Source organism: Heterodontus francisci, chromosome 17 (genome assembly GCF_036365525.1).
Source record: "Heterodontus francisci isolate sHetFra1 chromosome 17, sHetFra1.hap1, whole genome shotgun sequence".
Lineage (NCBI taxonomy): Eukaryota > Metazoa > Chordata > Chondrichthyes > Heterodontiformes > Heterodontidae > Heterodontus > Heterodontus francisci.
The window spans coordinates 38,711,415-38,737,069 of NC_090387.1; the positions used below are offsets into that span (position 1 = coordinate 38,711,415).

At 44.8% G+C, this 25,655-nt stretch overlaps 1 protein-coding gene across 1 annotated transcript in view; it reads left to right on the plus strand.

The window, feature by feature from the left end:
• The window catches only part of klhdc4 (kelch domain containing 4), a 106,347-nt gene that overhangs the window by 25,565 nt on the left and 55,127 nt on the right, over positions 1 to 25,655 (plus strand). The window contains exons 5-6 of the mRNA XM_068049892.1: positions 1,038 to 1,174; positions 25,412 to 25,504. Of these exons, the coding sequence (XP_067905993.1) occupies positions 1,038 to 1,174; positions 25,412 to 25,504 (230 nt within the window). The remainder of the gene's footprint in view (positions 1 to 1,037; positions 1,175 to 25,411; positions 25,505 to 25,655) is intronic.

Sequence of the window (25,655 nt, forward strand, 5' to 3'; positions counted from 1 at the left end):
TTTTCGGAAAAGGAAAGTGAGAACGGTTGCATTTGTCTGACGCTCTTGGATCTTATCATTCACCCCTCAACTAAAAAATGACCTGTACAGGGTTTTGGTGACACCGTATATGGAGTACTATGTGCAGTTTTGGTCTCCACATTTAAGAAAGGATATACTTGCATTGGAGATGGTACAGTGAAGGTTCACTAAATTGGTCTCTGGGATGAGGGTGTTGTCCGATGATAGGCTGAGTAAATTGGGCCTATATTCTCTGGCGTTTAGAAGAATGAGAGGCGATCTCATTGAAACATACACGATTCTGAAGAGGCTGGATAGGATAGACACTGAGAGATTGTTTCTGCTGGTCGGGGGAATCTAGAACACAGGGGCACAGGGATAAGGGGCTGATTGTTTAGGGCTGAGATGAGAAATCACTTCACTCAAAGGGTTGTGAATCTTTGGAATTCTCTACCCTAGAGGGTTGTGGATGCTCCATCGTTGAATATATTTAAGGCTGGGATAGACAGATTTTTTGGTCTCTCAGGGAATTAAGGGATATGGTGAGCAGGCAGGAAAGTAGAGTTGAAGCCTAAGATCAGCCATGATTGTATTGAATGGAGCAGGCTCGATGGACCATATTGTCTATTCCTACGCCTATTTCTTGTGTTCTTGTGTTTTGCCTCACATGCTGAATATATTGGTGTCAAATAATGGTCTTAATCAAATGCTATATTTCAGTGTTGCTATGTTCCATTAAGTGAGAGCTTACAGCATGAAATTAAGCTTCACTCTTGCTAGTGGAGAGGTTCCTTGCCTCAATTTGGTACCTCTTGGCTGAGATCACGAGATCAGAAGACTACGAGTTTAAACTAAAGGCACTAAGATAGATTTATTTAATAAAACATATAAGAAGAAAATTTGGTATCCTTTTCACCATACATTGTCATTATAATGTGCTGCACTGCCTTACTTTCTCCAATAATGCATAAAGTGTTCAGTGTAACACAGGGTGTTGTACAGATGTAACTGGAGCATTTATTTTGTTACCATGACAGGCTGTGGTCGTTCCTCAAGATGGTGGACAACTGTGGGTGTTTGGAGGAGAATTTGCATCCCCTAATGGTGAACAATTTTACCATTATAAGGACCTTTGGGTGCTGCATCTGGCGAGTAAGACCTGGGAACAAATCAAGTAGGAACTTTTTTTGTACTTCGTTACACTATTATAGAAAAGAGTTACCTTTTTTTGTTTACTGCGTTAGTACTATATTGTTTAACCATTCTCTTACCATGGATAAATCATCTAGTCTTGGCACAATTGGGCTGCCGCCACTACAGATAAGATAAAATGCCTGCACTAATAGTTCTCTGGCACTTAAATTGAAAACTGGTCTTTGTTTTTCAATTGACCAGAATCTAAATTTTCTTATGTAGACCCCTGCTTCATAAATGGCTTATGAGTATCAGGAAATGCAAAAATGAGGCGAGAAAAAAAGATGGGTTTTTTTACATGAAAAGTATCAGATATTTCAGTAGGCTTTAAATCTGCTATGCCGTGTTTATGCTTTAAGGTAATCTGTTTTATTTACAACTTGCCCCACTTCTGAGGTGCCACAAATGTCACTGAGACAAGTAATCAGTTCATCTATTTTGGTAGTGTTGGTTGAGGGAAAATTTATGCCCATGACACCAGGAGAATTCTCCTGCTCTTCTTTGAATAATGCCATGGGATCTTTAACGCTCACCTGACCAGACAGATGGGGCCTTGGCTTAACTTCTCATCCAAAAGACAGCATCTCTAAATGCAGCACTAACTCAACACTGCACTGAAGTATTAGCCTTGATGATGTGTTCAAATTCTGGGTGGGGCTTGAACTCACAGCTTTGTACTTCAGGCAAAAATGCGATTACTGAGCCAAGCCATATTGTTTCTCGGATACATTAGGCTACTTGCATCACGTGAAATTCTATTTATGTTGTCACTTCAGCCCACCAAGAACCTTTTGCATGTCCCATTTACACAGCCCTTAACTAACCAAGCTGTTCATGTCAGATGTTCTTGGTTTTATCAATCTACTTATTGTATTCCTAACTGCTATAATGTGTAATTCCCTACTGGAGCTGCTAGTGGGCATATCTACCATACTCAGATCATTCTAAGAATTTTGACCCTCTAGCTCTGGCCATACAGGGATCAGTCTTCTGTATATTATTAGAGCCTTGCCAGTAGGAATTTAGTTCTTGTACTTTATCACATTAATCTGGCATGGACAATCTCCTTTGGACAATTTTCTTGTTGGGATGCTCATCCAGAAGGAAGTGCATATATTTTACAAATAAAATCTAATCATGGAGACATTAGTTACTTCCTCTGGAATTTCAATCTCAATTGGAGATTTACTTAGACATTTCTGAAAAGAGGATCTACTCTGCTAAGATTGGGGGGCATCTGTTGGTCATTAATCTACCCTGAGCTACCATTTGTTCAGTGTTCCCATGGGAGAGATTCCCAAGATAGAATTAATTGACCCCAGCAACATGCTTTCCCAAGTGATCTACTTTTACAATCCTTTTCCTTTTGGGCCTCCTTATCTCGAGAGACAATGGATATGCGCCTGGAGGTGGTCAGTGGTTTGTGAAGCAGCGCCTGGAGTGGCTATAAAGGCCAATTCTGGAGTGACAGGCTCTTCCACAGGTGCTGCAGAGAAACTTGTTTGTCGGGGCTGTTGCACAGTTGGCTCTCCCCTTGCGCCTCTGTCTTTTTTCCTGCCAACTACTAAGTCTCTTCGACTCGCCACAATTTAGCCCTGTCTTTATGGCTGCCCGCCAGCTCTGGCGAATGCTGGCAACTGACTCCCACGACTTGTGATCAATGTCACACGATTTCATGTCGCGTTTGCAGACGTCTTTATAGCGGAGACATGGACGGCCGGTGGGTCTGATACCAGTGGCGAGCTCGCTGTACAATGTGTCAATATTTTACAATATTTCTAATATAAAATATTGCCAGAAAAGTTAGGTTTCGGGGAAGCCACAAAACATGATAAAGCTTTCTGTCTTCTCATATAGAGGGTAAATGTTGGGCCAGATGTTAGTTAATGAATGCTCCAGTAATAAGATAAAAACATGGCTGGGACCTAATGATTATCGTATTTAATCAACAAGCAGACCTGGCAGAATAGTGACTGTGTGATGCAGTTGCAAATGTTTTAGAGTGATGGATTTTCACATTGGAGAAATGTTATTATTTTCAGTGGGTTTCAACCATGTTTCTGCATCCCTTAGTTGGAACTGAAGAGCGCAGTAAGGTTTTTATTTAGAACAGTAAGGATTAACTTCCATGGCATTTACCACAAAAATTTGAATAGGCGATGACTAATATGTTACAGAAAATAACCACTGTGGGACATGCCTTAACTTCAAAACAGATATGCTGAAATTGGTATTGTGCTGTGCCCTTTGCTAGCTCAATTAGTAACAAAACAGGGAAGTTTTTGCATGAAGAGGTTTTTTTTTGTCCGGGAAGCCGCTTTAGATTATTGTTCAGCCATGAATTGAATTGAATGGTATAACAGGATTGAGGGGTGGAATGGCCTACTCCTGTTCTAATGTTCCAGTGAGAGATCAGTAACTCTTTAAAAAAAAAAATTCAAACTCCACAGTTATTAACTGAAAGAATTACACCTCAAGATTTTTAAACATAACTTTACGAGTTAACCAAAGCAAGCACTTTACACTATATTTTGTAATCACTTACACTTCAAACTTAAAATCTCAACTGAACGTAAAATCTTATGCTTTAAACCCAGAAATGTAAGCAGAACATTCCCCGTTTGACGTTTACTTCCACCCAAGGGTTCCCCTATACTTTATAGGATCTTGAGGGTTCAGTTACTTCTCCTGGTACCAATTCATAGTATACCACAGCTCTCAGGAATTCACTTCAGTTCTCGTTAGTTTCCTAGCTATCTTCCAAGGTGAGATTTCTTGACGATTCTCCGTATGGCATCCAGCTAGGTGAACCCTCAAGCTCTCCTTCAACACCTCATGAATCTGAATTTCCCCAGTCTGAGCATGGGCCTCACTTGCATCTCATGCATAGGGACTTCGAGTCAGAAAGCGCCCTTTGCTACTGAGTCCAGCTGCTTTCAAAGCCAAGTGACTTTTTTGTGAGAAATCACAGTGATAAAACACCTAACCAAAAGATATCTCCCTGCATAATCTATCTCCATAGCATGTGGTAAATCTGGGATGTCGCAGATAGAAATTTAAGCTAATTAACTCCAACTCCAAAACATCCCTTTGATTCTGGGAACCACATGAATAATTCACATTGCTAACAAAGACAGGGCAATTCTCTTCAGACTTACTGATTTCAATTCCCCAACTAAACCTGCTGTTTAAGATTCTCACCCCTCTAACTCTGACATTTTAATACACATGGAAAGATCTTTGATGTGGATATATCTTGGGTGGTCTAGAAACGTCTAAATTCCAGAGTTTCAATTACCTTATATCTACCAATTTAATATCCTCAAAACTAAAAGTGGCCTCTCAAAAATATTAGTATAAACCATGAACTAGATGATCGTAACACTGTTCCTTTGTTGCTGCTTAAAAATCCAACATGACAGAATAAGCCTATATAAGCAATGGACTACTTTGTAAGAGTTGCTTGAGCATTCTATTATTTTTGCAAACATGACCTTCAAAATGATTCTGGCATTGTTGTATGCTGTAGTGTCCTTCCTCCAGTGTAATCTGTGCACAGTTGTGAAAATTAGTGTTGGATGTCTCCAAAGTAAGGACAGAATAAGAACTGAATCTGGTGTTTCACACTTTGAATTAAGACCAAATGCATTGTTCAGCTAAAGCAGGGTTATAGGGTAGGAGATAACTAGGGACGTGCATATGCAATTTAGCCCCCATTTTCAAATAGTACGTTCTTATTTTTATATATCCTGTTTAAATGCCTATTTTCATATTTATAATGGAGCACTGTAATTGCATTCTCCAGCCAATGATGGCACTGTAGTGCCTCCATTGGGTGAGGGTGGAATTGTAACCTGACAAGTTGTGAAAAGTCAGTTTCTGTTAATAACCTAAACATAGGAATTTATAGTGGAAAAAGTTGACAGGAATTACTTGTAGATATATTACTATATTTAAGTGGATTGACTCAAATTTCACATTCATTAAAAGCAACAAATCAAGGAACACTTAAATACTTATAATAGAATGGTGTATATTTCATTGTATATAGAAAAAAATTCCATGCACAAAAAAATTCCTCAAAAATTATGGCAAAGGCTTTGAATGCTGACAGTTTTTGATTTTTCCCTCTTTTAACTTTCCTCCCTCATCCTAATATTTTAAGGATTCCTGGCAAGGAATTGTTGAGCTGAATTTTGTTGGGGTAGTGGTGGCCCCGATGGTGGGCCAGAAAGCCGGGGGCAACCCTGCCTCGGTCGTTTACGGGAGCCCTGACTTGGTTCTGTTGCCATCATGCAATTAACTCTCTGGCTTTGGGGCTCCTGACCCTTTAAGGGTGGAGATCCCGCCTCCAAGAGCTGCTGGCCAATCGGAGGGTCGGCAGTTGTTCAGTCCCCGTAGAGCCACCGGTTGTTTGTGAGAGCAGTGGAGGATGTTTCCACAGGCTTGGGTGATGGTGGGGGAAGGGCCCTTGCCGCCGAGGGGGTCCCTCTGTGGGCCACAGCATGCCCAATCAGGAAGCCCCCACCCCAAGCCTGCAGGATGGCAACCAGCTTTTACTAGGTGGTCTCCTCATACAGCGGAGGAACCCCCAGCTGCTGGTAGAATGCCAGCTGCATTGGGAAGAGCCTCTGGATGGGATGGCCGTCCTCGACCTTCTCCACCGCTGATAAAATTGTACGGCGACAGGCATTACACCCTCCCTGCCTTCCCTCATCATTTTACGGCCCAGCTCCACCGCCTCCCCACCTGTCCCTAGAGAGCTACTAAAATTCAGTCCATTGATTCCCTGATCTGTCCATTTACTTCTCTAGGAGTCCACTCTGGTCTTCCTCTCATGGCATCTTTCCAAAGGCTCCCATTGTTGCCTTGGGGCAACTTTTATGGTGTTTTGGGGAACTGTAAACATGCACCCTCCTTATTCCTACCAAAATGCACCACCTTATAACTTAGCTGTATTGAAATTAATTTGCCAATTACATGCCCATTCTGCAAGTTCTTTAATGTTTTCTTGTATTTTGCTGTAGTCCTCCTTTATTGTCTCTGCCCTCAATTTGATTTTGTCCACAATTTTTGAAATTGAACTTCAACATCCTGAGTCCAAATCGTTGATGTAAATGGTGAACAACAGTGGTTCCAGCACCAATCCTTGTGGAACACTCCTGTCCACCTTTTGCAGTCTGAGTAACTACCTTTAACCCCCTACTCTTTGTTTTCTGTTTTGTAGTCAGCTTGGTATCCATTCTGTTGCTTGTCCCCGACTCCATATGTTCTAATCTTAGTCATGAGTCTACTATGCGGTAGACTTTTTGAAAATTGGAATATATTGGCGATGAAATTCGTTCGCATAGTACCGCTTCTGATAGCACTGCACAGGCCTACTTGCATGAGGTGCTGCTAGCTGCTTCTTGCGTGGTGTGACACAACTGGAGTGCCGCACGCCGATGCGTCCCCTGCGTGCACCCAAAGGCATTGCAAGAGCGAGAGCAAATGTCGCTGAGGTCAATGAGTTGATGCAACGCACGGATACTAAAATTGGCCAACGAATGTGCAGGAAACGCCTTCCTATTCACTTATGAAGCACCAAACTTTAGGAAGAAAGATGGGCCCTATTCTGGGGCTACTTAATGGGTCACGTAGCAAGTTGTAGTTGAGATGCTTTTAACTTACTTGTGCTCAGGGAAAGTTGGTGGAAGCAAGTGATCGGTTCCTGGAGAAGTTTGAAGGTTTCTGCTGATCACAGGAAGGCAGAAAATTTATTTTCCCTGCATAGGTATGGAGGGCAGTAGTTGCAGTGCCAGTTGCTCTGCAACATGAGGAGGAGGCAGAGAGAGCAGCCTCTGTGAGGAGGGAGGAGGAGAAGGAGGGCTCTCTTTAGAGGGACCTACCTCGAGTGGTCTTCTTGGAGCACCACAGTCCTGTGTTGCATTGAGCCAGGAGCAGTGCATCAAGAGGCTTCTCTTCACAAAGAAGTTAGTGATAGAGTTGTGTCACCTCCTTTATGAAGACCTGGAGCCTCAAACCAGGGCAAGGGCAGCCCTCCCAGCGCCTGTGAAAATCACCGTTGCACTTTTGTTCTTTGCAACTGGTTCCTTCTGGGTGGGAGCTGGTGACATTAGCAACGTGACAGAATTTGCTATCCACAGAAACATCCGGGAGGTGACAGCAGCGCTCTACAGAAGGAGAAGGGACTTCATCCTTTTTTCCCTGAGGAGGGAAGACCAGGATGATAGGGCACATGGGTCGCCAGGATAGCAAGCTTCTCGACTGCATACATGTGGCAATGTGGAGTCCCCCACATCAACAGAGAGCAACGCTGCAACTACAAGGACTACCACTCAATCAGTGTACGGTTCTGATGAAAGGTCACAGACCTGAAATGCTAATTCTGCTTCTTTCCCCACAGATGCTGCCTGACCTGCAGAGTATTTCCAGCATTTTCTGTTTTTATTTCTGATATTGGAACCTTGCTAATCTCATTTCTGATTTTTGGTTATTGTTTGGATAGTTTTGAGAATTATGGGGAACAATTTAAATTTGCTTGGACCATTCCCAAGAAACAGAAATGGAGCTTCTATGAGTGGGTTATTGGATAACATTGAAGTGTCAAATATTTGTGCAGTAAAATTTTCATAAGTGTTGAGAATATAGAACTCACTGCAGCATGGAGTGGTTGAAGCAGATAACATTGATGCATTCAAGGAAGGCTGGATGTGTACATTAGGGAGAACAAGATAAAGGGATATAAAGGTAGGGTAGGAAGTGGTAACTAGAATGGGAGGAGGCTCATGTTTGCACTGAAGTAGATCAGTTAGGCTGAATGACCTGTTTCTGAGTTGCAGGTTCCATGTAATCTAAGATGGAAAGGAATTTACACTTGATATGTTGAACCCCAAAAAGTTGTAAAGGTTCTGCCAATATAGTTCTGCAAATACAGATTTACTGTATTTCTATAAAGTCCTTTAAAAGTTCCAAATTGCCACACATTTTTAGATAAGTCTGTCTAGGAGATGAGATAACATCTGTGGATGTTAAAAACATATGCTTATTTGTTTGAAATTCCTGAAGTCCCTGTTCAACCTTGCAGTGCAAGGCACTTCCATCTAGTCTTGAGTAAATACAGTACCAACATCAGAACATCAGAACATCCATATTGCCTGTTTAAATATTTGAATTATTGTTCTTTGTCAGTCTCCTAAGTTGTTTGGAGAAGCCTTGCATTGGAACAAGTTCAGGTCTCCTGGAGATGTGTGGGCGGTCAACAGCCCTGAAGATTTGTTTGGTTGGAGATAATACAAAAATAGCCAGTAATTTGCTATGATTCAGAGCTCTTTCCTGTTGGCTGTTGAAAACTGTTTGCGTTGCCATCAGCTGCTTGACAATGCTGCACTAATTGCATTGTTCCTGCAAAATATGAGCAACTGAATGCATGCAATACTGGATTACTACCATGGAAAAATAAACATTAAAAAAATTAATCATTCAAGCAATATAATTTTAAAAATCCTATTCCATGAACAGAAGAAAAACTCAAAGGGTTCAGAACACTGGAAGATATACGCAATGTGCTAGAATTTCTGCTTCTTCACACCAGTAACATCAGCATAATCTGGGCTGAAACGACTGAACCAGTGTGAAAGTTTGGGGAATTTTAAATGTAAATGTGTTATGCCCAAAAGCACTTGGGCTTGAGTTTTCACAATGCTTGGTGCCAGTATGATTCAATTCACCTGGATTTGTCCACAACACTGGCCACGCCCCCAGGTTGACATTGTGAGTTTCCGTCTTTTCATATCAAGAAATTGTTAATTGTTAACCAAACAGTGTGCACCAACGAAAATAGCAGATGTTTCCATTTAGTTTTTTTTATAAATCATTTTCAGTGATTTTAAATGAGGCGACTCAGGTGCAGGACGAATACTCTTATTAAAAATGTTCTTATGTGATAAACCTATTTTCAGCTATATTAATAAAACTGCGTCATGTTACCACTCTTAATACATCAAGGAATACTTTTTAATGGAACAAAAGAAAAACAATTACATTCTATTACGTTGCCTGACTGTGCAAGTTCATGCAATATTTTACTTGTCATTATATGAATTTTTAGCGGACACTTGACAAACTAGTGCAACCTCTAGTGTATTTTGGACACAATTTCCTGATTGCACCCAAAACAGAAACTCTACCCCAGTATTTTATCTTCAAACAGAATGATGATCACTATGTATATAGTATCTGTGATATTGCAAACAAAATGTTACAGATTAAGATGACAAGTTTCCCCACTTGATAAATTAAGAATACCCTTGTTTTTAAATAAAATCTTATTTTGTAGGAAGATAGCAGATATTGTGTTGAGTTTATTATCATTTTATGTGTTCCAATTTTAAAAATGTATTTAGTCATAATACCCTGCATTCCTGCACCTCATGCCGCTCACTTCCCTTTGTGCCCCAACTGTTGGGGCGCAATGATTCATTGTTTAGGGTGTTTCACCACTTCCACCTTGTCACCTTGCAGCCAATCCTTTCCTTGTGATTTGGCCTTTCCTAGTATCATGCTGTCTTTGTGGCGATGGCAGGCTTCCGGCACTGGGCTGAAAAGACAGGGGCAACCCTGCCTCTGCCTTTTCGAAACCCCCCGTGCTATTTTCGGTTTCAGGCACTTAAGCGCCTGGTGCCGGGATCTCAGTCCCTGTAAAGACAGTGATCCTGCCTCCAAGAGCTGCCAACCAGTCACAGGGCCGGCAGCTCAGCAACATCGGCAGTGCCACTGGGAGCGGTGACCACTGCCGGTACTGCAGAGGCCTTGGACACAGGCCCAGCGCCGGAACCCTGGACCTCAGGTAAGTGAGGCAGAGATGCCGGAGCCAAGCTGGGAGGCCCCGGCGATGGGGGCTGGGAGGGTGGGGTGAAGTCCAGGGAGGGGTTCATAAAGGAGGAGGTTTTCCCAGTGGGGGTCCTCTGTGGGCCGCAGATTGAGCGCAGAGGAGGGACTCTCCCGAAGCACGCAGGGAGGGCACCTCATATTACTGGGTGCCCTCCCCACATGGCGGAGGCACCTCCTGCTCCTGGTTAAATCCCAGTGGCGGGGGGCAGAGGCCCTTAAATGGCCTTTAATAGGCCACTTAAAGAGCCCAAATTGGCCTCAACGGGAAGGCCGTCATCGGCCTATGCTACCACCGGCAAAATGGAGAGGCGATGGGCCCTCTGCCTCTCGTCTCCCATTGCAGTTGTGAGTGCAAATGGAGTGAACCTATAAATCTTTTGCAGGGAATGGGGCAGTTGACTGGGACCAGGGCTGAAGAAGTGGGGTCAGAAGGAGACGTTAAATATTGAGTGTGGCTAGGACTGAAAGGATTTTTTAAAAACTTATGGTCAGTGCTTGTAGTAGGGTGACAGGCAAAGAGAATTCTGGCCAGTAGAGCCACAGTAGCTGGGACAATGGGATGGAAAGATCCTCCAATAACTAATAGCAAGTGGAATAATTATCGTGCAACCAAATATTACACTGTCCCATTGTAACTGTAAATATAGCAATTTAACAGTTTAAATATTGACATACAAGCATTACTGAGAAATTGTGACTCAGGGATTAAGGGTAATTGGACAGGAAGTGCAGGCATTTGCAAGACTTAATTTACTAATGAGTCTTCTATGGTGTTAAACATGGGGAGTATACAGTTTTTAGGCCAAACAGGTCTAGAGAATTAATTTGAGCCGAGATGATGGGGAGAAGGTGGAGAAGAGTGAGAAGAAGAGGAAGGAGAAGGTAATGGGGATGCAGAGGAGGGAGAAGGATGAGAAGGAGAGGGAGAATATTAAAATGACCCCTTCCCTATTACTTCCCCTTTTGAGCTGCATGCTTAGCCACTGTATCTTTCCTTCATCTCCCTACCCCATCTCTCATCACCCACCTCTTCACCCTTTCTATTCCCGTCTTCCCTACTCACTCCACTACTCCTCCTTATTTTCCCATGTCATTCACCCCCACTCCATCCTTCCCTTATGTGATATTCATAATATCAAAATCCCTGTCCCTTTTTGCTGGGCTTCTGGAGAGGAGATTGAAATTTACTCTTCTCTCAAGTTGTATGTGCTCTACAATACATGGGAGTAGGTCATTCAGTCCTTTGAATGTGTTCCACTATTCAGTTAGATCATGGCTGATTTGTTCCTCCGTTTCACCCACCTTTGATCCACATCCCTTGATGCTTATGCCTAATAAAAAATTGTGGATCTCTGTCTTGAAAATTTTAACTGACCCACCATCCACAGCTTTTTGGGGAGGGCATTCCAGATTTGTACTACCCTTTGTGTGAAAAAATGGTTCTTCATTTCATTCCTAAACAGCCTGGCTCTAATTTTAATACTGTGCCCCCTCATTCTGGGTTCCCCCACCAGAGGGAATAGTCTCTTGTACTTACTATATTGAACCTTTTTATCATTTTAAGCACTTCAATTAAATTGTTCCTCAACAGTCTAATATTCATAGGAAGATAAACCAAATTTAGGTAACCTTTCCTCATAATTTAACCCTTTAAGCCTTGCTATCATTCTGGTGAATCTTTGCTGTTTCCTGTCCCTGGCCCATGATACCTTTCCTGACATGCAGTGCCCAAAACTGAGCACAGCATTTTAAGTGGGGTCTGACCAATGCTCTGCACAACTGAAACATAACTTAATCCCCTTTATATTCCAGCCTCTTTGAAATAAAGGCCAACATTACAAGGATAACTTGGCTTTGGAGGGGTTTCAGTGCATATTCACCAGAATTATACCAGGGCTTAAAGGATTAAATAATAAGGAAAATCCATTAGTCTTTTGATTACATATTGTACCTCTGCACTAGCTTTTGGTGATATTCCAATTTGTCTTTCTTGGATTAAAAGTGGATGACCTCACACTTTGTACTGAACTCCACCTGCCACAGTTTTGCCCACTCACTTAACCTGTCTATGTCCCTTCGTAGCTTCCTGTTCTCATCCACACAACTTACTGTGCTACATAATATAGTGTCACCTGCAAACTTGGATATATATCTTTCTGTTCCCTCATCCAAGTCATAGTGAAAAGCTGAGGCACCGGTACAGTTCCTTGGGGAACTTGTCACATCTCGCTAATCAGAGTACTGTCTTCTTTTTCCCTTCCTTCTGTCTCCTACCAATTACCAACCCATGTTACAAGTTTGCCTCCAATTTTGTGAGCTTTTATTTTTGGTAATAATCTCTTATGCAGAACCTTATCAAATGCCTTCTGGACGTCTATACAGACAACATTCATAGACACTCCTGAACCCACCATGTTCGTGACTGCCTCAAAAAAAAAATCAACTAGATTAGTCGGACATGATTTCCCCTTCACAAATCTCTGCTGATTCATCAACTTGTATTTATTCTCGTACTCAGTCACTGTATCTCTGTTGGTAGAGTCTAGTAACTGCCCCACAATTTTTTTTAATTCGTGCAAAGCCAGCCTTTATTGCTCATCCATAATTTCCCTTGAACTGCTGCAGTCCGTGTGGTGTAGGTACACCCACAGTGCTGTTAGATGGAGATTGCCAGGATTTTGTCCCAATGACAATGTAGGAACAATTGTACATTTCCAGTCAGGATGGTCTGTGAATTAGAAGGGATCTTGTAGGTGGTGGTCTTTCCATCGGCTTGCTGCCCTTGTTCTTCTAGGCGATAGAGATCATGGGTTTGGAAGGTCCTGTCAAAGAAGCCTTAGTGTGTTGCTGCAGTGCATCTTGTAGATGATACACATTGCAGCCAGGTGCCCCAATGGTGGAGGAAGTGAAAGTCTAAGGTGGAAGATAGGGTTCCATTCAAGCGAGCTGTTTTGTCCTGGATAATGTTGAGCTTCTTGAGTGTTGTTGGAACTGCACTCATTCAGGTCAGTGGAGAGTATTCCATCTGTCATGAATACCCCCACCTGCCAAGAATGAGGCATACTAATTTTGTCATATGAACATTAATTTTAAACTGTTGCTGGAGTGAAGAAATGACTTGTGAAAGAGATCACCAGACCTTTGACTGGAGGACATTTGCATACTAAGAGATGGTGCTTGTGGAGAGAAAGAACGACTCCCTGGTCCAATTAACCCAAATGGATTTTGATCACCAGACATTGAAGGTGTCAGGAAGCTCGCATTCCAGGGTCTGCTAAGGTGATAGAATCCACAAAGACAGGACTGGTTAAGCCAGCTGGTCACATGAACAATCAGCTGATCCAGGCTTTTGAAGTAGACACAGGACAGTTTGAATTGAGACTGCAGAGTTTGCAACTGAAGCTGGAACAAGAAAGCCTCTCTCCTGGCCGTCTCGCTCTGGCTTTCTCCTAAGCCACTGGATCCACGGAAGACATATAAACCTCAAGAGAGAAAAGACGCCTACATCGAAACAAGTTGAAGCGTGCACTGGGCCCCAAAGAACGGCAAGACTTATCAGCAACCAAAGACTTCACATTGAACGTAAAGGACTGTAACTATAATCCAGATAGTGCCTCAAACTTTTCCCCCTTATTTTCTACTTTTTCTGTCTGTATCTGCATGTGTGTTTATCGCGTAAGCGTGCTAGCGTGGTCGCGTTGCATATTCGCAGTTATTAACTGGATTAGAGTTTAAGATTAATAAACTTCCACCTTTCTTGTTTAAGTCTAAGGAAACCTGTGTGATTTCTTTGCCTTACAATTGGAGTAGTGAACAAGGATTCACTGAGGGGGCGCTAAAAACAGTGTTTCTAAAGTTAAACCCTGCTATGGTTAGACCAGGCAAAGGCTGAGAGGGAACCCCTAGACCCCTTCTCACCTGGTCGTAACACCGTCACACTCCTGACTTGTGCATTGCAAATGGTGGAAAGGTTCTGGGCAGTTACTTAACTTCTGACTTGCTGTAGGAGCCTTTCTTTTTATGTGGCTGGTCCATTTAAGTTTTAGGTCAATGGTGACCCCTAGGATGTTGATGATGAGATTCAGCGATGGCAATACCATTGAATGCCAAGGGGAGGCAGTTAGATCTTCTCTTGCTAGCAATGATCATTGCCTGGCACTTGTGTGGCGCTAATATAACTTGCCACTTATGAGCCCAAGCCTGAATGTTATTCAGGTCTTGCTGCATGTGGGCACAGACTGCTTCATTATTTGAAGAGTTGCAAATGGAAATGAACACTGTGCAATCATCAGCGAACATCCCTACTTCTGACCATATGGCGGAGGAACGATCATTGATGAAGCAACTGAAATTGGTTGTGCCCAGAGCACTCCCCTGAGGAACTCCTGCAGCAGTGTCCTGGGGTTGAGATGATTGGCCTTCAACAACTACAGCTGTCTTCCTTTGTGCTAGATATGACTCCAGCCACTGCTGAGATCCCCTCGCCTTCCTCCCGATTCCCAATGACTTCAATTATACTAGGGTTCCTCGATGCTGCTTTGATGTCAAGGGCAGTGACTCATAGCTTGCCTCTGGAATTAATCTGTTTTATCCATGTTGGACCAAGGCTGTAATGAGCTCTGGAGCTGACTGGTCCTGCTGGGACACAAACTGAGCATCATTGACCAGGTTATTGGCGAGCAGGTGTAGCTCGATAGCACTGTTGACGATCCCTTCCATCACTTTGCCGATAATTGAGAATAGACTGATGGGGCAGTGTTATGACCAGGTGAGAAAGAGGTCTAGGGTTCCCTTTCAGCCTTCACCTGGTCTTCTGTAATAGGATTTTATTTTTAAACACACTGTTTTTAGCTCCCCCTTGGTGAATCCTTGTTCACCACTTTCCAATTATAAGGTCAAGAAACAAGCACAAACAGGCTTTCTTAGGTTTAAAGAAGACAGGTGAAATTTTATTAAACTTAAGCTTAAACTCTAATTCGGTTGACACCTATGGATACACGATGTGCTAGCATGCATACACGATACACACATGAAAGTAGAGACAGAAAAGAGCAGAAGAAAAAATAAAGTGGAAAAGTGTGAAGCAATCTCTGAGGAGGGTTTTTTTGTTACTGTGCTTCGAGCTCGCTGTAGAGTCCTTTATTGAAGATATGGTCTTACTTTTTGTTGGGACCCAATATTCTTCTTAAACCTTGTTCACTGCAGGAGACTTTTCTCTCTTGGGGTTCATGTGTCTTCAATGGGTTTTGGAGTTCTGGGTGACAGAGATGGGGGCAGACAGGAGGTCGTCTTCAGTCCAGGAGCATTCAGCTTTCTGCCAGTTCAAGCACTGTCTCTACAATTTAAAACTCCCCAAGTTGGCCAGCAGGGTAGTCACATGACTGGTATAACCAGTTCTGGCTTTGTGTGCTGGGTGGGTCAGCAAATGGTCCTTTGTCTACAAATACTGTCTGTTAATATGCAAAAATGTCTTTCCAGACAGGGGCCTGGCACCCCTTGTAACAGGCCTTCTCCTCTTCCCAGAAACAGTTTGAAATTTAATGTCCATGTGGCGAAATTAATGGTGGGGGCCTGCATGACAGGCAGTAATAGGCCAAATTGGATTTGTCCTGATTTTTGTGGACAGGGCATACCTGGACAATTTTCCATTTTGTCGGGTAGATACCCGTATTATAGCTGTACTGGAACAGCTAAGCTAGAGTCATGGCTAGTTCTGGAGCACAACTGTTCAGCACTACAGCTGGGATGTAGCCCATAGCTTTTGCTGTATTCAGTTCATTCAGCTGCTCCTTGATGTGTAAAGTGAATTGAATTGGCTGAAGACTGGCATCTGCATAGATGAGGATCTCAGGAAGAGGTTATCCACTGGGCACTTCTGGCTGAAGTTGGCTACAAATGCATAGGCCTTTGTCTTTTGCACTTATTTGTTGAGTTTGGCCATCATTGAGGATGGGGATGCTTTTGGAGTGCCCTTCATTTGTGACTAGATGTGGCAGGACTGCAGTGCTTTGATCTGATACGTTGGATGTGGGATTGCTTATCTCTGCATAGTATGCTGCTTCAGCTGTTTAGCATGCATGTTGCAGCTTCACCAGGTTGGCACCACATTTTTAGGTATGCCTGGTTCTGCTCCTGGCATGCTTTCCTACACTCCTCATTGAACCAGGGTTAGTCTCCTGGCTTGATGGTCAAGGTAGAGCATGGGATATGCTGGGCCGTGTGATTAAAAATTGTGATAAAATACAATTCTGCTGCTGATGACCCAAATGCCTCATCGATGTCCAGTTTTGCTAGAGGTGTCCTGAATCAGTCTCATTTAACATATGGTAGTGTCACACAACACAATGGAGAGTCTCATCAGTGTGAAAATGGAACTTTGGGCTGAATTCTGTGGCTGACAGTGAAGTTCCGTCGCCGGGGCCAAATGTAGGAGCCGACCCCGCTTCATTCGGCAGCAGGACCCGGGGCAGCATATTACTGCGCCAGTCAATTTAGAGGGCGCCACTGGGACTGCTGTTCAGTTAAGAATGGCTGCTCACCCCCAAGAGCTACTGGCTCAGTCAGAGGGCCAGCAGCTCAGTAGCACCACCACTAGCGCTTCCCACTTACATCTGTGACTCTTCTGAGGCACTCTGTCACTTTAACAGTTTCTAGTTCCCTTGCTGTGACTGTCTCCTTTTCACTATGAACCTCTAATCCCTCTGCACCTCCATCCCTCACTAGGATAGTCTGAGAGCTCTCTGCTTCTTCCTTGAATGGAGGTCCAACCAGTCCCCACCCACCACCACCCCCCTCCGCCTGGCTGAACTTGTTCTCACATTGAACAACTTCTCCTTGAACTCCACTCACTTCCTCCAAATAAAAGGTATTTCTATGGGTACCTGCTTGAGTTTTAGCTATACCTGCCTTTTGTGGGATATGTGGAACATTCTTTGTTCCTGTTCTACTCAGGTTCCCTCCCTCACCCTTTTTCTGGTTTATTGATGACTGTATTGGTGCTGTTTCCTGCTCTTGCCCTAAACTGGAAAATTTCATTGACTTTGCTTTCAATTTCCACCCTCCTCTCACCTTTACATGGTCCATCTCTGACTCGTCCCATCCTTCCCTTGACTTCTCTGTGTCCTTTTCTGGGGATAGGCCATCAACGAATATTCACTATATGCCCACTGACTCCCACAGCTGCCTTGACTACACTTTCTCATGCTCCGCTTCCTGTAAGGACTCTGTTGCATTCTCCCAGTTTCTCCATTGCATCTGTTCGGACGATGCACTGTTCCATACTAGTACTTCCAATATGTCTTCCCTTTTCCTCAACCGAAGATTCCCACTCCATCCACCCCCCACCGTGGTTGACAGTGAGCTCAGCCGTGTTGGTTCCCTTTCACATACTTCTGCTCTTACCCCTTCCCCTCCCTCCCAACACGACGATAGGGTTCCCCTTGTTCTCTTTCACCCCACCAGCCTGCATATTCAACTGATCATCCTCTGTCATTTCTGCCACTTCCATCATGATGCCACCACCAAAAACATCTTCCTCTCCCCTTCTCTTTCAGTATTCCAAAGGGACCGTTCCTTCTGTGACACCCTGGTCCATTTCTCAGTCACCCCCAACACCCACTCTCTTTCCTACAGCACCTTTCCATGCAAGCGCAGAAGATACAACACCTGCTCTTTTACCCCCTCCCTTCTCACTGTCCAATGTCCCAAACACTCCTTCCAAATGAAACAACAGACTGAATTTTCGCTTTGGGGGTGGGAAACAGGAACCGGGACTGTTTCTGGATCCCGAACCCACCCCCAGGGGCAGGGTGGAACCAGTTCCTGACCTGGGATTTTGATCAGGGTGCCCCCTTAATTGACATGGAGATAGATTCCCTGTCCAATTAATAGGGGTGGGTGGGCTCTCGAAGCTGGAGGACCAAACCTGACTGCAGTAAAAGGTAAGTAACTGGGAGGGCGCTTAAACTGGAAGGTGCCCTCTCAGCCACTTTAAAAAAAAATTATTAAAAAGTACAAAAAGCAAGCAGGCTACCACTGTGGTTGGGGTGAAATCCCTCTACAGGGCAGCCTTTGGCTGCACCCCTACCCAGACAGGCAGGGAGGACCTGAAGGCCTGTCTGCAGCACTGGCACCCTGGCCTGCTGCTGCACCCAGTTGCATCGGGAAACTGGAGGCTGGCTGGAAAATCCCGACAGTGGGACCGGAAGTTGTCGTAACTTCTGCTCCCGCTGCAAATCCGGTTTCCATGCGATTTTGTATTTAAATTAGCCATGAGGCGAAAGGTACGGGGATCATGTGGCGGGGCAGCCTTTCATTGGTGGAATCCGCCGTCACTGCCCCAAGCACCATAGTCGTCACAGATATGAAACATTCTGTGCTTGCAGCCTCGCGGATCAGCGGCCTTCCTTTCATGGATCTTCAGACTAACTTAAATTGAAGCTTTTATTTATAACAAAATGTTTTTGCCTCTCTTATTTTGTAAAACTCACCACCAACTTCATATCATTTATTTTCCCTACAGCCAAATTGAATGACATGGCAGCCATCAGGCAGTGTTTAGCCCCACGGTTCAGTGATGCTTCCCTGCAGGTGTTCCTCCAGGGCGTCAGGGAAAGGCAGGAGGTCTTCTTCCCTGTGATGGAGTGCGAAAATCCTCCTGCCTCACCACGGCGCCTGAATGGAGGTTGCAGAGGAGGTCTCGAATCATGGGGTAACTCAAAGAACGTGGGTGCAGTGCCGCAAGCGAATCAATAACTTTCTCAGATCAGTGAGGGTAAGTGGTCCTGGCGAGGTTGCTCCATTGATTTCTACCCTGGCTCTGTGTCATTCAGTCAGAGGGTACGCAAAGAATGCAGTCGAATGCGTGAGCAATCTTGGTGCCATCTGCTAAATGATGAAGATTGTCATTGTTTATGTGATTGGACTTGTCGTGTGAAAGTCAATGCAGAATGAATGATGTTGATGCATGTATGCAATGGTTGTGATGTATCATTTGCCATGTCATTATATCTGCACTGTCTGTTGCAGGAGAAACAAAGCCACAATCAGGGTGAGCATGCTAGGAAGGGAGGAGGGGTCCTTGACATCAGGCTGCTGACCACAGCTGAGGAGGAGGCCTCTGAGATTGAGAGAGGTGGGAGGCAGGGCAAGTGGAGATGGCAAAGCCAGTGTCACAAGGTGTAAGGATGAAGTGACATCTCTGCTCTTGCAGCCATATGTGGAAACTGAAGGAAATTGCTCGAACTCATGTGAAGCACATGCTTAAAGTGTCCCTGTTTGTGTCTCCACAGCAGGTGCCCACACTCCAATAACAGAATGCTGGGCAGCAAGACAAGCCAGTGCCCCAGAGGTTGCACCGTCACCTGCTTCTTCTTCCACCTCTGCCATCGCATTTACATCCACACGGTCCGCGGAGGGTTTAAGATTAGAATCTTGGTCACAAGTTGGTGTGCACAACACAGACACGTCCCAGCAGCTGAGGGAGTATGTGCCAGCCGGGTCCCCTGACAATCAGAGAGTTGCTGAGGACCAGGTCCCTGCTAAGACCCACGCTCATGATGATCCTCTGTTTTTTGCTGCAAGAAGTCTGCTGGATGTGCAGAAAAGCCATGTGGAAAATATGTCAGATGCCTGAGGTCATGTGTGGATTTGCGTGTGCCATGGAGGAGTCCATGCAAGCCATGACGTCTGCCATGGAGCAGTCCATGCAAGCCATGACGTCTGCCATGTCCCAGGCATTTGAGCATATGGCTTCCTCAGTAGAGAGTCTGGCAAGCTCTGTGGCGAGTCTGGTTGACCACTCGAGCCATATGCGATCTGATCTGGACTCCATCGCTGTTCCATTGGACTCCATGCAGCAGAGTCTTAAGCAAGAGGGGGACAAGGAACCTGGACCTCCCTCAAGGTGCTCCTCCCTTCAGGGGGGGAGATAGGGAGGTGCCGTTGTGCACCCAAATGGAGGAGGAGGGCGCACCAGCTGCCCCAGAACCTTCCCTGGGACACTCCCAGGGAAAGTGGGATCACGTCCACCCTCCCCAACATTGGCCCCCTTGCCTCCAGCAGGCATGCACATGGGGAATACTCAAGCACCATGGCTGTACACCTCCAGTTGGATGGAACCATCAAGGCCCTGTTCCTCCTGAGGTTGCCCGCCATGGTCATCCACAGCAATGGGCAGCACACTGAGCAGACTGCCTCCACCTCAGCTGCTAATGTCGGGGTAGCACCTAGACGTAGTGGCAGGAAAAGAAAATTGAAACAGTTTTGAACACGAAGGTGGCACGGGTGATGTAGAAATGTTCATGAATGCAAAGATGTATTGAAACATTTTTATTTTTTGCAAAATTTGATCCACTTTCTGTAATGTTTTGCTTGGTTACAGATGGATACGAAAAGGTTTTTTGGAGGTCTATGGCAGGAACACGATGCTTGCAAAGCATTTCAGGAAATGCCCATATCTCCTTGGAATTTTTGCCTTCAATCTTCATTAAGGCTGCTTTCCACTGATGATTAATAACTTTTTCCAAAACTGTCATGCCATACTTTTGTTTTCTACGGTCATAACTTAATGCTGCTGACAGTGGTGTGTAGCCGCATTCATCGTAGCCCATCGATGTCAAATGGCAATCAAATGAAAGTACAGCCATGTTTCGTAAGATTGCAGAGATGAATAAGACCTCATGCAAAAGGGAATTTCTGTGGGGAATTGTTAGATTTCTCCTCCCAGTGCTCCTTGATGATGTGGCTTATTGTTGGCTGAAATGTGCATAAATGAGATTCTCCCTGATGTCCCTTGCATGACTCTCCATGGCCCTTTTATCGATGACGACATCGTTGTCATTGTTGACCTCCTCCTCATCCTCTTCATAGTCATCCTCATCTGAGGAGGACTGGTGTTCTTCCTGTTCCTCCACCTGCAGAATTTTGCCACAAGGCACAGCAGACAACGATTATTCATGACACCCTCCTTGGCTCGTACTGAAGAGTTCCTCCAGACAAATCAAGGCAACGGAATCGCATTTTCAACATGCCAAAGGTGTGTACTCATTAATGTCTCTGGTGGATGCGTGTGCGGCATTGTACGTCTTCAGCAGTGCTTTGGGATGACTTACTGGTGTCATCAACCATGTACAAAGTGGGTAACCCGTCACCCAGGATCCATCTGTCCACTTCGGCTGGTTCCTCAAAAAGTGCTGGCAGCTGGAAGTTCCTCAAAACGTAGGAGTCATGACAGCTCCCTGTGAAACATGAGCAAACATGCATGATTCTTCACCTGTGGTCACAAACCAGTTGCACATTTAAAGAGTGGAAGGCTTTGAAATTAACAAAGACAGCAGGGTGGTCCCAGGGAGCTCTAATGGTCACATGAGTACAGTGATCACCCCTTGCACTCTAGGGAAGCCAGCAATGGCCCAAAGGCCGCAGACCTTGCTGCCTGGCTGTCCTTGTCTACAGGTAAGTAGATGGAAACATTGACACATCGAGAAAGGGCATTGGTCACCTCTTTGATGCACCTGTGGATCGCAGACTGCGAGATGCCATATATGTCGCCTGTGGATCCACGGTAGCAAAGAAATTGAGTGCAATAGTAACCTTAAGGGCAAGTGGCATTGGGTCTTCAATGAAAACAAGCGGCTGCTGGTAATACTGAAGGATCGTGCACATTTCTGTCACCATTGCAAGTCATATTCTCATGGTTCCTGGCATTGCCTCTCTGACATCTGAAGGTAATGTGTCCTTGTCCTGAGGATGCAATGACACGCCACGCCCATCTTCGGTAATGCCTTTCCTGGATGGCTTCATTCTGAGCAGCCTCACCCTCTTGTGCTACCTGCTTCTCCTGTCGAGACATCAACCATTGATCACCTCAGTCTCACCCTCTGCAATTCTTCACGTGTTCGAGGACAAATTGCATGTATGAGACTCATGTATTTACAGCTTTTCAATTGTTGAGCTGAGATGTTGTAAAACTGTCCTACTGCCATTCAGCAGAACCATGAAAGTCATGAGCAGATTGCTGTTATGTGCCTTATATTTGCATGCAGCAGGAGATCCCACCCACCATCATTTGCCTCCTCCCAACCAACTTGCATTCCTTGATTGGACATATGGTTTGCATTCTTCTTCCAGAAAATGTTGCATCTATGATACCAGGCAAGTTTGCCCACCATTCAACAACCTCCTGCCACCTTCCAGCCTGCACCCATCACCCTTGACCCACCCAACAACCTTCACCCTCCCCTCTGTTACCACAGAACCGCCCCCAATTACCGTGAATTGGCTCATTGTCAATTTATACATGCCATCCCTCTCCCCTTAACCATCCAACTGCCGACTCTCACCCTTGAACCTCCAAAAATACACCTTGATATAGTTACAGGAACCCAATCCCTCCCTATGAAAACCTCGAATAGCCAGCCCTCAGTCTCGACTTCCCCCCCCTACCATATGCAGTTGTCCCCTGTGACTGTGACCGTACCTTCTGCCAGCCAGTACCCTGATGTGGACACACAGGACTCCGACGTCAACAGCAATCGTCCCTCTGTTTCGGCCTCATGACCTTCAATTTTCTGACGGGAACATATCAACCCATCACCCCGTGCAACCGCACACAGCCAGCCTCATCATCAAAATCAGCAACTGCAAACCCTGGATGCTGCCCTCCTCCACCCCTTGCTCCTCCATGCATCCGAGACTGCACCCTTCCCTCCCCGACTACCCTTCCCTGCTCCTCCACGCACCTGAGACCCCATCCTTCCCTCCCGACTGCTCTCCCCTGCACCTGATCAACCCCACCCTTCCCTCCGCGACTACCCTCCTCTGCTCCTCCATGCACCTGATCAACCCCACCCTTCCCTCCTCTGCTCCTCCATGCACCCGAGACCCCATCCATCCCTCTCGACTACCCTCCCCTGCTCCTCCATGCACCCGATCAGCCCTGCCCTTCCCTCCCCGAACTACCCTCCCCTGCTGTTCCATGTAGCCCCCGCCATGCCGTCACCACCATCCCCTGAGATGATTCACCCTTGCTGGTGCCGAGCCTGGAAACAAACATCCATTCCAATGCTGGCGTTAGTTTAGTGACTGAGTGAAAGAGAGAAGAGCATAGACCTGAGACTCAACTGCAACTGTTGCACGCTGCATTGAAACATTTGTGAATCGGGTGGCATGGGAATACCACTTGCTGTTCAGTTAATCTGGCAAGTAGAACTAAATCCTAACTATGCTTAGGATAATGAGTATTCATGGCATGTAACTGAATGCAAAGCTACAACCGGCCACACGCTGGAGGAACCCTGGAGCACCACAAACCCTCTGATGACTTAATTCCTCTAAAATATCCTGCCATCGGGAATCTGAGAAAGCATCTTCCGCCTAATTACATCACTCCACACGCCACCAAATCTGCCGCAGCGGATTGCATAACATTTCCCCCTTTAAGTGGGCAATTAATGCCCTGCAGGTAGCTACCCGTGCAGGTAGCTTCCTGGCTCCAAGGTGGGGGGGGTGGGGGGTCTCTCGTTAAAAGGCACTTAGTGCCTGAATGAGGGACATGGCATCGGGAAGGGGGGCCCCTCTGAGAGCCACCCCCCTGCCCTTAATGCCGCCCTCCCTCCCCAGCGACCCCCACCTTGCGAAACTCATCCAACTGAGACTTACAGGTGGCCTGGTTCCAGCGCTTCAGGTGAGTGTTCTACTAGCTGCAGCCACCACTTCTGCAGTGGCGCTGCTCGGTTAAAGAGCTGTTGGCCAACAGTTTTCTCAGCAGGTGGGATTTCCATCGCCGCGGTCCTTGATCCCTTGGGAAGGCGTGCCGCTGTCCACTTAAGTGCCTAATTGGCACTTGATCCAGTGGGCCTTCCCCAGAGGAGGTGACGTAGGACTCTCATCAGTGCTTTTGCCAGTGGTCGAGACCTCAGTCGTCCAGATAAAATCCAGGACAGTGCAGGCTTCTGACCCCCATTTGAGCCTGTCGGTGGGGTTCAGAAGCCCACAGCGAAAATCCAGCCCCTTGTCTTTTTCAGTTTTTCTTTCTTGCATTCTTCAGATTTTTAAAATACAAGTTTAGTATCACCTGAGCAGTACTTTGTTATTTGTCTTATCTCTCCTTTGTTCTGCACTGGTCTTGGTGCTTCACTGTTTTTTGTTCAATTGAAAAAAATGGTAAGGCACCAGAGGAAAAACTCAGCTATACTGTTGGAGAAGTTTTGTGAGTCTGCTTTTTGTTTAGCACACTTTGATAGCTGAAAATTGCAAATTAAAACGGATGATGTTTGTGGAATTGAATTGACTATTTTGCTCTAAATATGTCAACCCAGTGTTCTAAATGGAAAAAGGAAGGCCCATTGGATGCGGAAGAGAGGTGATAGAGCTGGGAGAGGAGCTGATGTTTTGGAGTTGTGCAACTCTTGTAATAATAGCCGTGCCTATGAGATTTCTGCAATTCATAAGATTTTACATGCAAAGATCCCAAAGTGATTTTAAAATACTTGATTGGCACTATTTGTTATTTGTAGCAAAACTGTAAACATTGATGTAAAGAACACATTTACAGTCTTGCTATAAATATCCAGTTGCGGAAACCATCCCCCTTGGTGGCATCATACTTTCCAACAGGAAGCCTTTTCACTGGGGGTAGAAATTTTTTTCCGATGAGCCACCTTAGGTTGCACTGTTATGGATAGTATAGCTAAACAGTTACTGAACACACATGAATGGTTTTGTAGGAAAAGACAGAAGAGCATACACATTGAAGTTTGTGAAAATCTTAAAAGGAAAATCATTCAGGTGTCATGTTGGAGAGGATTTCTTCACAATTTTACATTGTAACCTTGTCATTTGGGTTTAATATGAATAATTTAACCCAGCGTTTCTATGTTGTTTCTGTTTATTCATCTTGGGTCCTGTCCTGTGGGAACCCTGATTGGATACAGCAGCTTTATTGTATGTGGTATCCATACCAAGAATTTACAACAGCTAGGAAGGGTGGGTGTAACCTCGGAGTATTAATACATTGAGTAGTTTTCTTCAGTTAGAATGGTGTTGCTTGTAATAAGTTTAAATGATTCAATGAACGTGTAGTCAACGAGTGATAGTGATCATTTATATAACTTTAGTATAAATTAGTAAAAGACACGTTGCTTCCATTTACCGCATTGTGAATTTGTCCTTCTATGATGAAAATCTTGCAGCTGCTGTCTCATTTCATCCATTTCTGCTATTGAATCTCAGGCACAGCTTGTGGGTTGGAAGCTATTCAGAATCTTTTGGCTTTACTGTGTTTTGTGATACTTTAACTGTCATGTAACTATTTTGTTATTAATAGGGCAACAGGTGGACCATCAGGTAGAAGTGGACATCGGATGGTTGCTTGTAAGAGGCAGATCTTAGTGTTTGGTGGATTCCATGAGAGCACAAGGTAATTTACATTTTGAAGGTGAATACAATTCTAGGTAAAACATCTCTTTAACACATCAATAGCAAAACCAGCTAATGTTATGTATATATATGAATTGAAAAATGTCACCAAAGATTCTTCATAGTTTCAGCATTGTTGAAGTTTCATTTCT